Source organism: Protopterus annectens, chromosome 3.part1 (genome assembly GCF_019279795.1).
Source record: "Protopterus annectens isolate FY-2018-M chromosome 3.part1, PAN1.0, whole genome shotgun sequence".
NCBI classification, from domain to species: domain Eukaryota; kingdom Metazoa; phylum Chordata; order Ceratodontiformes; family Protopteridae; genus Protopterus; species Protopterus annectens.
In genome coordinates, this window is record NC_056732.1 from 295,578,670 (window position 1) to 295,597,287 (window position 18,618).

At 43.6% G+C, this 18,618-nt stretch overlaps 1 protein-coding gene across 1 annotated transcript in view; it reads right to left on the bottom strand.

Moving 5' to 3' along the window:
* Window positions 1–18,618, bottom strand: part of PHF14 (PHD finger protein 14) — a 1,276,961-nt gene that overhangs the window by 455,278 nt on the left and 803,065 nt on the right. The window contains exon 10 of the mRNA XM_044066759.1: window positions 8,702–8,833. Within this exon, the coding sequence (XP_043922694.1) occupies window positions 8,702–8,833 (132 nt within the window). The remainder of the gene's footprint in view (window positions 1–8,701; window positions 8,834–18,618) is intronic.

Below are 18,618 nucleotides of genomic sequence, written 5' to 3' on the forward strand. Positions count from 1 at the left end.
ATATGGAGTTGCCAAAGCAGACAGTATCATCATCTGTCAGCACATCTGGATGTGTCTGTGTGATTTTGCGGAAAGCTTTAAGACTTCTCCTCATTAATGCCACTTTTGGTGGCTTCACCTCATTACAACCAAAAGAAGCCGTAAGGTATCAAAGGTTTTCTTGGCACTAAACTACAGTTAGGTGATATTACAGACAGAGAAATGTCACTGGATCATGGTTTACTACTCAGAATGGCAGAAATGCCTTTTAAATTAACTGAAGATAACAATTCTCCTCTTCCATTTGACCATCAGAACTTGCACACTCAGAATCACTCCCTTCCGTAAACAATACTGAGTTGTGGGTATGACCAGTGAAACTTCCTTAGAGTGAGCAATACAAGAACAAATATATCAGGCTTCAGCTTTAACACTGCTTTTATGAACGTTTTATAACCATATTCATACCAAATTCAAAGACCTACTGCTTTCCTGCTGAAAAAAAATATTTTTAACAGACTTAAAAGTGCATCATGACTTTGAACAGTTTTCTTTTCATGCCACACATAAATCTTGAGCTCATTTCAGAAATGCAGTATACAATGACCTTGTGACAAGCCAAATTATGAGCAAGGCTTGAATCCAGGACTAAGCAGAAACCTTTTTTCTAGCTCTTTGTTAACTTTGTTGCCTTCAGGCATTCTTAAGCACCAAAAATGCAGAGAAACCAGCACAGTTGGTTGAGCAAATGAAATAGGTCTTTAGCTTCACTTTAACACATCTACACTTACACTAGAGACTTGATTCTTAAAAAAAATAAATAAATAAAAAAAATAAAATAAAATCTTTGAAATTATTTCGCCTGAGGAAATCAAAACACAAAAGCCAGACTACTGTAATAAAAAATGGCCCTTTTTACTGCTTATTACATGAATTACAAACCTGCCAAACAACAGTTCTCATGGGCACTGCAAACAGATAAGGAGCAATACTTTTTATAAGGTCTGAAAAAAAAAACAATTTGATAAACATGTCAGGACAAGACCAGCAAGACATATGATAAAAAGCCACATAACCTCCTGAAATTTTACTGTTACTAAATCAAATACCCAATAAAACCAATACACTTGCCCAACATTACCTGGAGTTCATTAATTCCAATGCCCCAGACCAGCTCATTCTTACCCTCACTAGAGGTAGTGACATCCTTGACCTGGTCCTAACATGGGCGACCTTTGCTCTATACCAATAGTCAGCTACTCCCCCTGGTTAGAGCCGACCATAAACTAATCACCTTGGAAATCCACATCCTTTCACCCCCCCCCCCCCCCGCAAAGGTAACCACCAGGTAAAACTTCTCCAAAGCTAACTTTGGGCTCCTAAAAACAGAGGTGGCTAACTTCACGGCACCCATGCAAATGGAAGATAGTTGCTGAATGCCAAATCATTAACTAATGCACTGTATGAACACGTACACAAATACATGGATCTCGCCATAACCAATAGAACAAAGATGCTCTCCTCCAAAAAAGAAAGTAAATTTGGTGATCCCCTACCATAAATAAACTCTACAACAAAAGGAGAAAACTGATGTGGAATAAGGTGAGGTCCCAAGACTGGAAAAACTCCCTTATCAGCCTCAGCAAAAAGTTGAGATCCTTCATCAAATCCTCTAAAGCTAGCTATGAAAAGAGAATTGCAGCAGACAGCAAAGACAACCACAAGGCCTTCTATAAGTATGTAGAGAGTCTCCACGGCAATACCCAGATTTGCTCTGAGCTACTGCACAATGATACATCCTATACCGAGCCAACATATATTGCCAATACACTGGCCAACAGATTCAGTGCCAACTTTACCCCCCCCAAAGGGCCAATACCCCCCCACAAAGGGCCAATAACAATACCAGTAGATTGGCAGGCACCCAGTATTACTGCTGCACAGGTTAAAACAGCACTGTCCAAGGCCAAGAATACAGCTTCTATGGGATCTGACAATATCCCTGACTGTGTTCTACATGATCTACACAGTGAACTGGCACCTCACCTGTGTGCCCTGTTCAATCACAACCTCACCTCAGGCTTTGTCCCTACCGAATGGCGCACTGCTAGAGTTCTCCCTATCCACAAAGAAGGAGCCACTACAGACCCTGGGAACTATCGCCCCATTAATCTGACGAGTCTGATATGCAAAGCTATGGAACGCATCATCATCATGGACCTAATAAACAAGGATATAGGCAATCTCCAAACTCTGGATCCCACACAGTTTGGTTTTGTGAAGGGTAGATCATGCCTGCTCAACTTGGTCGACTTCTTTGAGTCAAGTCACCAGAGTTGTGGATGAAGGTAAGGTGGTTCATACAGCCTCTACCTTGTTCTGGTCAAGGCATTTGATACCATTCCCCACTGAGGAATCATAGAAAAACTCACTAAGCTAGGCACCAACCCCCTATATCACTAGGTGGGTTGCAAACTGGCTCACAGATAGAACCCGCAGCGTGAAAGTAGTTGACTCTAAGTCAGACTACTGACTAGTCACGAGTGGAGTCACACCGGGTTCGGTCCTGGGTCCTCTCCTGTTTGGTATCTACTTTTCTGAAATCCTGGCCAACACGAAGGGACTCTGGCTGTCAAAGTTCGCAGACGACTGCAAGTTGGGAGTTATTATTAACTCCCCAAGTAATGTTGACATCCTACAGAATGGCCTCACTGAGACCAACGACTAGTGTCAGAACCATGGCCTTAAGCTCAATGCCAAAAAATGTGTCGTCATCCCCTTTGGGAAAAACCCAGTTCCCATGAATTACCACACTGATGGTAGTCCACCGAACACAGAAGGCATTATAAGAGATCTGGGAACACAGGTTGACAGCAACCTCTCTTTTGATCACTACATTGCCACTGTGGTCAGAAACTCCTCCTATGTGTTACACCTCATTACTAAGGGTTTTGCATCCAGGAAGAAAGAGGTCATTGTCTCCCTTTACTCTTCCCTCATTAGGCCAATCATAGAGTACAATGTCCCATTTGGCATGTACCTCACTATAAACCTGCAACAACTGGAGAGGCCGCAAAAGTACCTCACAAAGAGGATCCTAGGCCTAAATCAAATTCAAAATGCACTTTGATACATATGTCAAAAAAAACCTAAAACCATAAAACAAACTAAGAAAAACAAAGCTTACACAAAAAAGCCTATGAAAATGAAGGAAAAATAACTGCAAAATACAAGTTTAAAAATCAAATAAAATACAGATAAATCAGTACACTGCAAAAAACAAATCCAATAAATACATATAAAAAAGCACCACATATTTTGAAAACTTGCCAAACAAAACCATGCCCTAGCATAAACTGAAGAATATTGAAAACGAAACTTTACTTAAGGCAATATGACATTATTACATTCCCTTCCACTCAGAAAACCAAAGACTACAGACTACTATGGTGGTATACCTACAAAAAAAGTCCAAAAACACAGTCACCAAAGTGAATGCTAAAAAGTAGAGAGAATGTCTCAGAGTTGAACTGTCAAAAATGAAATGGAAAATCTGTTCATGACTCTCAGCTGCAACACTTGTCACAAAACTCATTCCCAAAACCCAAAGTACCCAACGGCATTTATAAGCCTAGCCAGAGTGTGTTGGCTTTCACCGCCCCATTGATTAATTAAATGAGCCTCTATCAAGCAGAGCCAATGAAGTGATCCCGGGGTGTATTTTCTGTTACCCATCCACTCGTCAAGGCTTCTCTTGAAGTGTGTTAGTGAGGGGCTCTGCCTAATGTAGTTAGGAATTTTGTTCCAAAGCATGGGGAGTCTCTGTGACAGGAATCTATCCCTCCAGTATGTTCTATTTATTGTTGTGGTGAGGTTTAGCTCACTAAAGTGCGTGGCTCGCAGTGACTTGGATTTCTTTAGGTGGAGCATGTCCATCAATTCTGAGTTGGACATGGCTTTGTAAGTCAGGCAGAGATCACCTCTGAGTAAGCGATATGCCACTGAGTACAGCCGGAGTTTTTTCAGTCGGGCTGCATTGGACATATGTTTGAGGCCAGTAATCCTCTTGGTGAGGTGCTTTTGTGGTCTTTCAAGCTGTTGGAAGTGTCTTGTGAGGTACATCCCAAATGGGGCATTGTACTTTATGATGGGTCTGATGAGTGACGAATAGAGGGGCACTATAACCTCTTTATTTCTAGATGCGAACCCCCTTAGTAATTAGATGGGCCACATAGAAGGATTTCCTAACTACTTTGGCAATATGATTGTCAAAGGAGAGATTACTATCTACCTGGGTCCCCAGATCTCTTATTACCTCTTCTGTATTAAGGGGGCTACCGCCTATGTGGTAATTTGTGGGTGTTTTGTTTTTCCCAAACAGGATAACTATGCATTATTTGGCATTTAGCTTGAGGCCATGACTATGACACCAGGTGTCTGTCTCAGTAAGGCCTTTTTGGAGAATGTCCGTGTCAGCCGGAGAGTCAATTATGGCTCCCAGTTTGCAGTCATCGGCGAACTTGGTTAGCCATAATCCTCCTGTGTTTGCCTGTACTTCTGAGAAATATATGCCGAACAGTAGGGGTCCCAGAACAGAGCCTTGCGGGACACCACTTGTGACTGGTTTAGAGTCAGACTTGGAGCCCGCTATTCTTACCGTGTGAGTTCTGTCTGTAAGCCAGCTGGCAACCCATCTTGTGACGTAGGGGTTTATGTTCAGGCTGGAGAGTTTTTCTATAATAACCGAGTGAAGAATGGTGTCGAACACCTTGGCGAGATCAAGGTAGGCTGTGTGAACCACCTTTCCCTCGCGTATGGCCTTGGTAACTGTCTCGAAGAAGTCAACCAGGTTTAGTGGGCATGATCTGCCCTTAACAAAGCCGAACTTGGTTGGGTCAAGTGTTTGGAGGTTCCCAATGTCTTTGTTAATGAGTTCCATGATGATGCGCTCCATAGCCTTGCAGACCAGGCTAGTCAGGCTTATGGGGCGATAGTTACCAGGGTCAGTTGTGGCCCCTCCTTTGTGGAGCGAATAACCATTGCTGTGCGCTACTCTATGGGCACATAGCCTGTGGAGAGGCTGAGGTTGAACAGCGGGTTTAGGTGAGGGGTTAGTTCATTCTGTAGTTCGTGCAAGATGCAGCCTGGGACACCATCTGGCCCCATTGATGCTGTGTTTTTGGCTTTTGAAAGGGCTGTTTTCACCTGTGCTTCTGTGATTTCCAGGACACTACACTTTTCCGATATTGTTGTGGGCCCTTTTGAAGGTGAGAGGGAGGTGAAGTTTGCACTGAATCTATCTGCCAGGATGTTGGCAATATCAGTAGGTTCAGTATATTTTGTGCTATTTTGCACTATCTCAGAGCAAATCTGCGAATTGCCACATAGATTCTAGACATAGCTAAAGAAGGCTTTGTGGTTATCTTTCGAATCCTTGGCTATTTTTCTTTCGAAGTTAGCCTTGGATGGTTTTATGAGGGATCTTAGCTTCTTACTGATACTGATCAGGAATGTCTTTCCTATTTGGGATTTGCTTTTTTTCTGAACTAGTTTCCTCCTTTTGTTGTATAACCTGTTTATGACAGGGGTCCACCAGACTGGTTTCCTTCTCTTAGGGGAGTGAGTCTTGGTTTTGCTAGGGATGGCACGATCCATGCATCCTTCTAGGTGCTCATAGAGTGCAAATGCAAAGGATTCTGCATCTTGGGCAGTGTTATCCTTTAGCGTGGGGGCTGTGAAACTTAACACCACTGCCTTAAGTAAGGTGAAGTTTGCTTTAGAAAAGTTTTTCACTGTGGTTTCCTTGGTTGAAGGTGGTGGTGGGTTGTGGACATCCAGGGTGATTAGTTTATGGTCTGATCAAACCAGTGACGGGTTGACCTCCGGTATGGAGCACCTGTCGCCCATGTTGGTGATGACCAGGTCCAATATGTTATGGCCTCTGGTAGGGGAGTTTACCAGCTGATCCAGGGCATTTGTGTTGATAAATTCCAGGAAGTGCTATGCCTGGGAGTTTGTACTCAAGTAGTTTTCCTAGTTAATGGTAGGGTAATTGAAATCTCCCAAGATCAGGGTGTTCGGTAGGACCTTCATGTTTTCCAGTGTCTCCAGAAAGGCGGAGTGGTGGTCCTGGGTCATGGAGGTGATCTGTAGCAGGCCACAATTTGCATTGCAGATTTGCCCGATGTTAGTTGCACATGGATTATCTCAGAGGTATCATGCTGCGCCACTAACCAGGAGGTGTGGGTATCCTTGATGAATATGGATACACCCCCTCCTTTTGTGTTTCGGTCCGTGTTCTGTGGTCGAAATGTGTGGTATGAGTTGCAGCCCAGTACTGCTGGAGTGCTCTCTGGAGCCTTGAACCAGGTTTCAGTTACTGCACAGATGTCGACGTTCTCCATACTTAGGAGTGCTTCGAGTGCATGCATTTTGAGATTTAAACTCCTGGCATTGAGTAGCATAACCCTCATTTTTTTTACTTGTGCTGTTTACGGAGGTGGGTTTGAATTTTGAGCCTTGCCTAAAAAAGGCACTATGGGGGCAGCAAGAGCCTTGGCCAGTATTCGAAAGCCAAGGGGTGACAGGTGCAAGCCGTCTCTTGCGAAGCAACGCGGCTTGTCGTGCATGTCATCACAGGCTGACAGACACTGGATCCCCTTTGAATAACACCAGAAGCTTAGCCAATTGTTGAAATTGATATTTTTTTCTTTATACTGAGGTATCATTCTTGGTGAGGGCAGGATGCTACTCAGGGTCAGGGTCATACCTGCCTGGGCTACATGATCAGAGAGCTCTTCCATGTCTCTTTTCATGTAGTCCAGGGAGGTACGACTCAGGTCATTCACACCAACATGAACAAAGTCATATTTGTATTTGTTCTGGCATGACCTGAGTGCTTTTGTTATGTGGCGGATTCTGGCTCCTGACAGGCAGCTACCAGTAACCTTCTCCTTGTCCATCCTAGTGAGTGGGGCGTTAGTGTGCCTGACTATTGAGTCACCTATTACTAGTGTGTTAGGTATGTTATTTCGCCTTAAGGGCTGTGATTGTGCAGCACATTGATTTTGTGTTTTATGTGTTGTCTGGTTTGTGACGGGAGGTGCAGGTTTTGTGGGTGTCTGATTTGGAGCTCTCCGGTGCTTTTGCAGGTTTTTATTTAGAGCCTCCGAGTATGATTTAGTGTATTTATGTATATTTTTTGCCAGTGCTGGTTTAGTAGGTCTATGTGATGCTGGAGGTGTGGTGCAAGTGTTAACCTTGTCCTCATGACTGTCTGGTCCAATCTTGCGTGGAGATACCTTAGCCTCCAGTTTGGCTGTATAATTGCATCTCTCACATATGTTAGTGTTTTGTGGTAGGAGGAGAGGGTTGTCTGTGTACATGAGGCAGTTGTAACATTGCCTCAGGATACCCAGATTCACCAGCTGCACTGGAGAGTACACCTGAAGTTGCCCTTTGGTCATGCCTGAATAGTAGGGTGAGCTGCTTAGTCGCTTGGTTGGTGAGAGGTGGATAAAGAGCCTTGCCCTGCTGGGCAGTCAAGTGTCGGGGTATATTAGTGCTTGCTATTAGGTCTGAGCAAGTGCTGGACTGTAAGATGCTTTCTGAGTGCTTAGGTTGAGAGTTAGACTAGTTTCAATTGAAAAACTGAAGACGAGATTTAAGTGGAGCCAGGAATTATTTAACCCTAGCTAACCGGTGCTGCCCGGCGCACAAAACCGTGCAACGCGTTTTTTAAACTACTAACTTCTGGGCTGGAACCACTCCTCCAGGGACAGATGGCTGCTCAAAGTTCCCCTCTCTCACAGGTGAACAGAGAAACTTCCCTCTAGCCAAGTAAGGTATGGGAAACTCAGAAACTTGTAACACAGCCCTGAATTCAGCACTAGCCTGAAAACTGGACTATACTAGCTTAGAAAGGCGGGAAACAAGAAATTTATTTATTTTTTTTTTTTGAAAAGATAAGGCAAAAACAGTAAAAAGTACACTTAAAACAGCTTTAAACAACTACAAGCGATCAGAAAAGGCTATCACACTTTAGTGTGTAGCCTACAACAGTTAAACAATTTATTTAAACAAAAAACAACTTTTTAAAAGTGCAGGCAGTCAAATAAGTACAATATGTGAAAAAAACAAGCTTTTAAATCACAAGAAGTGCTGGAAAATCAGCGTTTAGGCAGAAAACAGTTAAGTACAGCACGAAAATACAGAAATCCGATACTCAATCACTCCAAAGTCTCTCTTTTAAGCTAAAAGGCTTACATCAGTTTAAGGCTTTCTACTGCTTTCCAGTAGGTTAGTTACAGGAAAGATGGGGAACAAGCGCAGATGTGGTCTTTTAAACCAGAAAGTTGAAAAAGATGGACAACTTCCCGAATGGTCAATAAACTACAATTCCTGGGCCAAGAACCACTCCTCTTGTGGCAGACAGGTACCTAGTACTTACCACTCCCACTGATAAGCTAAAAGGCTGCACTCCAACACAAAGGCTTGGGGGGCTGAGAAGCTTACAAACAGTCCTGGATACAGCAAATCTGTACCTGGACTAGACTAGTTACGAGAAAGGTGGGGATCAAGCACAAATATATATATATATATATATATATATATATATATATATATATATATATATATATATATATATATTATATATATATATATACATATATTACCACTTGGGATATTGGGTTGTCATGGACACAATAGAGAATATTCTTACCAGTAGCTGTTTTTCGTCTTCTTTGGCATTCTTGTAAGAGGAGGATCTAGACAGCCCAGATGATAATGAAGTTTACAGGTATCACAAAGTAACAAGAGATGCTGATCATGATTCTTCTTGCAAATGCCACAGCTTCAAGACAAAAATAAAGGAAATGTTACTCAGAGAAGTCAAACCTCTTAAAACAATGTACTACGTCTAAAAACAAGAAATGACTAATTTATTCAAATGGTCTTATATATTTTTCTTTATTTTATATTTGTTTGTCGGGGTAGAATACTGATTGTAACTGGCAATTTGCAGATACTACCTAGGTGAAATAATTCACAAACAAAACAAAAACTGCAACAGACAGGAGCTGTACAAATCAAAAATGAAACAAAAAGTAAAAAAAAGCAAATAAAACTGTACTTGTTTCACTAGTAAGCTGTTTATTTCTAGTAATAGCAACAAATCTAAACAAAGTAGTGTAAAAAATAAATGCAAACTATACCACCTGTAAAACAGAGCATGTGTATGTACCTTTAAGAAGCATTTCCAGATATAAACATGTGCATATAAATATAGTGAGTACGTGCAGGAAGCAGTGCCATTTTGAGAGAACAGCTAGAGTGTTAAAGATGTTCAAGGTTCATAGGTGTGTACTAGGCTAATGGCCCAAGAGCCTTTACAAGCCAAGCCCATAAGATTACCCTGGCATCGTGCCACCCGACCTTAGTTTCAGGTGCCTCTGTCGAGTAGAACCACTGGAGTGATCCCCGGGGTGAATTTTCTATTTCCCATCCACTCATCAAGATTTCTCTTAAAGAGGGCCAGTGAGGTGCTCTGTTTGACATGTATGGGAAGTCTATTCCATAGCATGAACAGTCTCTGGGTTATGAACCTGTTCCTCCAGCACATTCTGTTGACTGTGGTAATGAGGTTGAGGTCTCTGGAACGTGTGGTGTGGAGGGATTGGGATTTCTTTAGATGTAGCATTTCTAACAGAGGTGGGCCAGACATGGCTTTATAAGTCAAGCAGAGATCACCTCGAAGTAGGCGATATGAGACAGATAGTTGGAGTTTTTTGAGTCTGTTCATTTAGGACAAGTAGAACCAAAAGAAGCAGCACAGCAACTGAAAAGACACAATTTTAATGAAATAAATCACTTGAAAAAAGTTAAAATATTTTAGGATAGAATTTTTAGTTAGTATATTGTACAATTTGTATGTTAGTGGTAAATGACTATGATTGTATTATTCAATTTATTAATTAATTAGTGTAATTGGAGGTATTATTTAAAGGCTGGGTTGGTTTTAAATATTGTTCTGAGGAAGTCCCTGGACTGAGGGAAGAAAGAGCTTAACCTTGTTTTATTTCATTAAAGTTGTGTCTCTTCAGTTGCTGTGCTGCTTCTTTTGCTTCTACAGTTTGGTATTTGTGGTGTCTTCATATAGGACAAGTGTTTAAAGCCTAGGAACCTCTTTGTGAGGTACTTTTGCGGCCTCTCCAGTTGGTGTCTAGTGAGGTACATGCCAAATGGGGCATTGTACTCAATGACTGGCCTAATGAGGGAAGAGTAAAGGGAGACAATGACCTCTTTCTTCCTGGATGCAAAACCCTTAGTAATGAGATGTGCCAAATAGAAGGATTTTCTGACCATAGTGGCAGTGTGGTGGTCAAAAGAGAGGTTGCTGTCAACCTGTGTTCTCAGATCTCTTATAATGCCTTCTGTGTTCTGTGGACTACCACTGATGTGGTAGCTCATAGGAACTGGGTTTTTCCCAAAGGGGATGACGACACATTTTTTGGCATTGAGCTTAAGGCCATGGTTCTGACACCAGTTGTTGGTCTCAGTGAGGCCTTTCTGTAGGATGTCAACATCACTTGGGGAGTTAATAATGGCTCCCAACTTGCAATCGTCTGTAAACTTTGTCAGCCAGAGTCCCTTCGTGTTGGACTGGACTTCTGAGAAGTAAATACCAAACAGAAGAGGACCCATGACCGATCCCTGTGGGACTGCACTCGTGACTGGACGGCAGTCTGACTTGGAGTCAGCTACTTTCACACTGTGGGTTCTATCTGTGAGCCAGTTTGCAACCCACCTAATGATATAGGGGGTTGGTGCCTAGCTTAGTGAGTTTTTCTATGATTCCTGAGTGGGGAATGGCATCAAAGGCCTTGGACAGATCAAAGTAGGCTGTATGATCCACCTTACCTTCATCCACAGCTCTGGTGACTTGAATCAAAGAAGTTGACCAAGTTGAGCAGGCATGATCTACCCTTCACAAAACCAAACTGTGTGGGATCCAGAGTTTGGATATTCCCTATATTCTTGTTTATTAGGCCCATGCCGATGCGTTCCACATCTTTGCATATCAGACTTGACAGGCTAATGGGGCGATAGTTCCCAGGGTCTGTAGTCGCTCCTCCTTTGTGGAGAGGGATGACTATAGCAGTGCACCATTCAGTAGGGACAAAGCCTGAGGTGAGGCTGTGGTTAACCAGGACACACAGGTGAGGTGCCAGTTCACTCTGTAGTTCATGTAGAACACAGCAAGGGATATTGTCAGGTCCCATAGAGGCTGTATTCTTGGCCTTGGACAGTGTTGTTTTAACCTGTGCAGCAGTAATAATGGGTACCTGGTAATCTACTGGTATTGTGATTGGTCCTTGGGGAGGGAGGAGTTGGCACTGAATCTGTCGGCCAGTACATTGGCAATATCTGTTGGCTCAGTAAAGGAGGTACCATTGTGCAGTAGCTCAGAGCAAATCTGGGCACTGCTGTGGAGGTTCTTTACATAACTATAGAAGGCCTTGTGGTTGTCTTTACTATCTGCTGCAATTCTGTTTTCATAGCTAGCTTTAGAGGATTTGATGAGGGATCTCAACTTTTTGCTGAGGCTGATCAGGGAGTTTTTCCAGTCTTGCGACTTCACCTTATTCCGCAGCAGTTTCCTCCTTCTGTTGTAGAGTTTGTTTATGGCAGGGGACCACCAGATTGGCTTCCTTTTTTTTTTGGAGGAGAACATCTTAGTTCTATTGGGTACAGCGAGATCCATGCATTTGTGTACATGTTCATACAGTGCATTGGTGTATGATTCGGTGGTCATGCAACTATTCTCCATTTGCACGGCTGCCGTGAAGTTAGCCACCTCTGTACTTAGGAGCCCAAAGTTAGCTTTGGAGAAGTTTTTCATGGTGGTTACCTTTGCGGGGGGTGGGTGGGGGGGGTTCCAAGGTGATTAGTTTGTGGTCGGATCTAACCAGGGAGGGCTTGACTATTGGTGTAGAGCAATGGTCGCCCATATTAGTAATGAGCAGGTCAAGGATATTGCTACCTCTAGTGGGGGAAAGAATGAGCTGGTCCAGGGCATTGGAATTAAAGAATTCCAGGAAACGTTGGGCAAGTGTATTGGTACACGAGTAGTTTTCCCAGTTAATGGAGGGGTAGTTGAAGTCGCCCAGTATGAGTGTGTTAGGTTGGACCCTAATATTCTCCAGGGTGCTTAGGAACATGGAGTGAGTGTCTTGGAACATGGCTGGGGACCTATAACAGGCTACAACCTGAATTGCTGTCTTACCCAATGTTAGCTGAACCTGAAGTACTTCTGATGCATTATGTTGGGCTACCAGTCTACAGGTGTGTGCATCCTTTATAAATATGGAAAAACCACCAATTTTGGAGCTTTGGTCCAAGTTTTGGCGCCAAATGGTGTGGAATGAGTTATAGACTGGTAGTGTAGGGGTGCTTTCTGCTGCCTTGAACCAGGTCTCTGTTACAGCACAAATGCCGATATTCTCCGTTTTAAGGAGTGCTTCAAGTGAATGCATTTTGAGATTTAGACTTCTAGCGTTGAGCAGCATGACCCTCACATGTATGAGTGTGGTAGTTAGTTACAAAGCCTCATTCCTGATGTGTTTGTGTGTAATAAAGCTGCTTGAACTGAACCCACAAATGTTCGTCTGTTTTATCCTGACCAGACAAGTGACATGGTGTCAAAACCGGCATTAAGAGAGCAATTTCTTTAAGCCATGGTGAAGGCGGAATAAGGTGGTTGAGTGAAACAGTGCTCAGACAAACAGAAAAAGCCAGAAATTAGTTTAACATAACAAAAACTTATTTGGCAAAGAAAATGAAACGGAGCATTTGTAAGGCACAAAGCACATTATTAATCAAATGAGTAGCACAAAACGCATTATTAATCAAACAAAAGGCACAAAATGCATTATTAATTAAATGAAATGTTTGAAACCACGATATCTGATAAAACTAGCAGAGACATTTAAAAGGGTCTCAGAATTACCTTTGGTTTGCATAACGAGCATGTTTAAAGTAAAACAGGCACAAGAGAAGTTTAATGAGAATGATAAGAGATTAAAAGGGCATAATGAGTACAATAAAAGGGCAAATTATGCTTAAAGAGCAAAGCGACTGCATGTTTTTTTACTAAAAGACCATGCTTGGACACAAACTACTATTTCACACTGACCGAAGCCATTTAAAGCATAACTACAGTTGTTCGGTATCTCAGTGTGTACGTTATTACTGTGCAATCATTTCAAAGAGTTTGCTGGGTGCAAAGTACAGTTATATTGCAAGTGCAGTCAAAGTACAGCCATTTCAAAATGTTTCTTGTGCTGTGTACAGTTGCAGCTGCAACCCTACTTTCTATGTAGACGGTGTATCAGTGGTTGGTGAAAAGGATAATTCAGTAGATTTATTGGCAAAGAATGAAGTAATTTGTACTGTTCTGATCAATGGCAAGCCCACAGAGCTCAAAGTAGACACTGGTTCAATGTAATGTCAAGCAGAAACATCTGTTAAAGTGAGGGCTGGTGAGCAACTTAATTTGGCCAATTGTGCGAAGCTTGTTGCTTATGGAGGTGAAGAGATTCAAACCAAAGGCTCAGTTGTGCTTTCATGCTATTCAATTGGGAACAGTTACAGCTTGCAATTTTATGTAGTCAAAAGACTGTACAGTTGTGTACACTTACCATAAATGTAGATGTTAGAGTGTATTCACTGTTGCAGTCATCACACTTGGATTATCTGCCTGCAGGTATAGCCCTCAGTCGGCTTGAATACCAGAGACTTAGTATTTCTGCGTCAGATGCTGTCGCTCCAGGACTGACTTAAGGCCGTCAGGGGTATAAAAAACAAGGATCCAACGCCATTACATCTATTTTTCTTGCCCCAAATGTCAGGAGCCCCCCACCAGTAAAAAGTAAACACCAATACCAATACCCCAGAAGGGGTTAGTAATAGCCATAGGAGAGAGAGAGAAAACCAGGGGGCTGGAGGGAGGGAAACCAGGACTGCAACAGTGAATACACTTGAACATCTAAATTTATGGTAAGTGCACACAACTGTACTATGTTCTTTGTGTTTCACTGTTGCAGTCATCACACACAGGTGGATTCCCAAAGCTGAAGAAGGGTGGAGACAGTCAAGAAGAGTTAATGCTGGGTAGTATGCCCTGCAAGACTACTGTAGCAAATCCTGCCATGGATTTGGAAAAGATAGGCAGGTGGTAATGCCTGGTGAAGGTGTGTACAGAACTCCAGGTAGCAGCCTCCAGGATGGCCCTGGTAGGGACTCTGCTGAGAAATGCTGTAGAAGTAGATGTTGCCCTAGTGGAATGTGTTCTAACCCCCTGAGGGGTTGGTTTCTCATGGTGCTTGTAGCAGAAATGGATGCAGTGTGCTATCCATTTGGAAATAGTTTGTTTTGAAATGGCCTTGCCCTCTGCCCCTTTTGCAAAGCTGACTTGTAACTGGTCAGAGTTTCTGAAGGTAGAATCTGAGCTGTCTGTGCACATCGAAGGAGTGCAGGATCCTTTTCCGTTTATTTTGAGGATTATGGAAGAAGGTCGGCAAATGGATGGACCACTTTAGGCATAAAAGAAGGGTTAGTCCTGAGGGAAACCCTGTCAGCATGGAAAATAATGAAGGGTTCCACAGCCATCAGTACTTGTAGCTCAGACACTCTTCTAGCTGAAGTGATGGCTAGAAGCAAGGGTGTTTTCAAAGAGAGGAATTTTAACTCAGCTGATGCTGATGCAGCAGGTTCAAAGGGGGTAGTGTGAGCTTTTCCAGTACAATGTTAAGGTCCCAAGCAGGGGTGGGTGCCCTCCTTGGTGCCCTTAAGTTGTTTGCCCCTCTCAGGAACTGTTTGATAAGAAAGTGCGAGAAGAGAGAGTTGTAATGAGCAGAAATGGCTGAGGCATGTATCTTAATGGAGAAGAAGGACAGGCCTTTGTGGAGTAGATCTGCTAAGTAATCCAGGATAAGAGGCAGACAGGGCAGTGTTGTGTCCTCTCTTTTAGATTGAATCCATGAGCAGAACCTTTTCCACTTATCAGCATAGGATTTAATTGTACTGGGTCTTCTGGATTCAAGAATGACGTCCGGCACCTGTTAGCTTAATGTCGCTGGGGGAGAATTCAAAGAATAAGCCAGGCTGCAAGATTTAGGGTTTGCAGTTGTGGATGCAGAATCTGCTCCTCCTGCTTAGAGAGGAGGGTTGGACTCTGGTGTAGGTGCCAGGGTGGCACCGATGTCAGGCTGTGCAGGAGTGCGTAACAGTGCTGGCGTGGCCAGTCCGGGGCAATCAGACATGTCCTTGGTCTGTCCTTTTTTATCTTGAGTAATACACTTGAAAGGAGGGGCAGAGGGGAAAGGCATAGACTGAGAGATTTGCCCACTGAAAAGATAGGGCATCCACTTTCCAGGTCCTGCTGTGAGGAATCCTGGTGCAGAATTAGCTGAGCTGGTGGTTGTAGGGGGAGGCAAAGAGATCCACCTCTGGGGTCCCCTATTTCTGAATCAGAAGGTTGAAAGTGCTGTGCTCCAATTGCCACTCGTGTGAGTCTAGGAGATTTCTGCTTAAGTCGTCTGCCAGTAAGTTTTGTTTGCCTGGCAGGAATTGAGGTTGCAGATGGATTTGAATGTCCAAGGCCGTGTTCCACAGGGCCATGGCTAGCCTGCAAAGTGGGTAGAAATGGGTTCCCCCCCTGCTTGTTGATGTACCACACAATAGAGGTGCTGTCTGTTTTTATTAGCAGTTGTCCTGGAAAGATTATGAATCTGAAAGCTGTCAAGGCATTCTGTACAGCTAGCATCTCTTTTCGTTGATGTGCAGATGAATTTGACGTGGGCTCCAGTGGCCCTGAATGCATATTCCGTCCATGTGTGCTCCCCAGGCATAGTCTGATGTGTCTGTGGTTAGGGTCTGGGTGGCTTGGGGTTGAGTAAATTATGGTTGCATGCTTCTGCCCACCAGAGGAACTCTGTCCTTAGAAAGGGTATGATAAGAATGACTGTTTCCAGGTCCTGGGACTGTTGGCACCAAAGACTTTTTAAGTATCATTGGAGCTTCCTCATATGCAGTCTTGCATATGGAATCAGCAGCATACATGAGGCCATGAACCCTAGGGCTTGCAGTATTTTTCTTGCAGACATCTGGGTTCTGGTGGCCAATTGTTTGAAGTAGTCTGTCAGATAGACTTGTTTTTCTGAGGTGAGGAATGCCATCTGGGAAGTTGTGTCCAAGCTTGCTCCCAGGAATACAATCTTTTGCCTGAGTACCAGTTTTGATTTCTTTTCGTTGATGGTGTACCCCAAGCAAGTGAGAAGGTTTTTCACAAATGTCAGATGCTGCAACAGTAATTCCTGATTGTCTGCCTGAATCAGGCAGTCGTCCAAGTATGGGTAAATTTGGATATTTCTCTGCCTGCAGTATGCAATGGCTGAAGCCAGGCATTTTGTGAATACTCTGGGTGCAGTAGATAAACCAAAGGGAAGTGCAGAGAACTGATAATGCATAGACCCTGCCCTGAAACGTAGATACTTCCTGCATGATTCCCTTATGGGGATATGCAGATAGGCTTCTTTTAAGTCTAGGGTGACTAACCAGGCATCCTTGGCTAGCATAGGAAGAAGCTGTTGCAGGGTAAGCATTTTGAATTTTGGTACCACCAGGAAGGTGTTGAGAATGGTAAGATCCAGGATTGGGTGCCAAGAGCTCTCTTTCCTTGGTAGCAGGAAGTGTCTGGAGTAGAATCCTTGACCTCTCTGTTCTACTGGAACCAGCTGAATAGCTCTGATATTGAGCATGGAAAGTACTTGGTTTTGAGCCTCTGCCCACTAGTTTGGAGGAAGGTCTGGAAACCTGCTTGGGGTTGGCAGTGAAAGGAAATACAATTTGTACCCCTGGGATACAATGTTGAGGACCCATAGGTCCTGAGTGATGGACATCCATTTTTTTGCATGAAGGACAAGTTTTCCTCCTAAGGGTACAAGCAATTGGGCAGGGATGGGAAGTGGAGTAAAGAAGTCATTGTGAACTTTTTCTGTAAGGAGGTGGCTTACCACACCCTGCTTTACTAGTGGGGGCACTCCATTGCTTAGATCTCTGCATACCTTGAGACTGAAGTCTGAGTGGTCTGTCTCCCCTGGGTCTGGTTTGAAGTGACCTGGAGGGGGCTGGAAAGAACCAGTGTTTGGAAGGGCAATGCCTACTGAATCTAGGGGGTTGCACTTGTAAGAATTCTTTAACAGTCTGCATAGACTTAGCTTTTTCTTCCATCTTTTTAAGAACCTCTTCTGTTTTGGTGCCAAACAAACAGCCCTTATTCAAAGGAGTGTGTAGTAACTTTGATTTGACATGGTCTGGCAAGGTCTGCTCCTTCAGCCAAGCATGTCTTCTCAGTACAGAGCCAGTGACAGCTGCCCGTCAAGATGCTTCTAGGGCGTCAAACCCACATTGCAAAGAATGCTTGCTGACTTGGCTTGCAGAATGCATAAGTTCCTGCAATTCTGTATTTTCTGCACAGTCTAAAAAGGTCGCCACTTTTTGTTTAATAAGTTCCATAATATGTTGCTGGTACTTCAGAATGTGACAATTCAATGCCCTAATAGCAAGAGTTGCAAAGGTATATACCTTCTTACCCCATCTGTCCAAAGCTCTGGAATCCCTGTCCAAAGGGGTGGGATTCTTGGCTGTAGTAGCCTTGATACCTTTAAGCCCCTGGGAAAAGATCTCTGAGTCAGCAGTAGGATTCTTGAAAAGAAATTTGTGAGTGTCAGGTACTCTGTCTGGTTTCCTAGGGGCAGGAGGTAAAGAGTCAGGAGTATGACTGGATTCCATAAAAACATCATCCACAACATCCAGGACAGGGGGTATTGCTAAGTGCCTGTGTTGAGGCAGCTCTAGAAATTCTCTGAGTCTCTTTTTGGACTGAAGACAGTCTTGGTATTCCCAGTGGAAATGCTCTCATAAGGTATGCAAGGTTTCACCAAAAGAAAAATCCTCTAGAGGGGAGGCAGAGGTAATGGAATCCTCTGCATCTGAATCCTCATAATCAGATAAGGGCATGTCTTCATAATCAGAAATTTCACAGTCATCGGACTCCTGGTCTGTAGAAGCTGAAGGGGACTGGACTCTTTCTCTCTTAGCAGGGGAAGGCTGACTTCCCCTAATCAGCGTAATAAGGTCTTCAGCCATTCTAAGCATTTGTTTTTGTGGCATGGGAGCAGGTGCATGCGCTTTGGTCGTCGGTTTCTAGGTGTAGTGTGTACTCTGGGCCTAAGAAACTGGGTAGCTTTGGTAAAAAAATAAATTGGTGGTTTGAGTCGAACATGGGTTGAGCGAATAAGTGCCCCAGAAGCCGGTGCCTGCTCAGCTGCTCCGGACCCATCCAAGTTAGAGACATCCACAGGTTCCATAGTCGATGAAGAGTCTCGCGGCATACCGGACTCAGAATGGGTTTCAGTAGAGGTCTGCGAATCCACTGAAGCGGGCATCTGGGGCTGCGAAAGCACCTCACTGAGTACCAGCGGACTGGCAACTAGCTTAACGGAAGTATCGTCGGCAGTTTTGGACCTATGCGGTCTGTCCCTGTCTTTACGTTTTTTTGTAATATTGGTAGTCGGA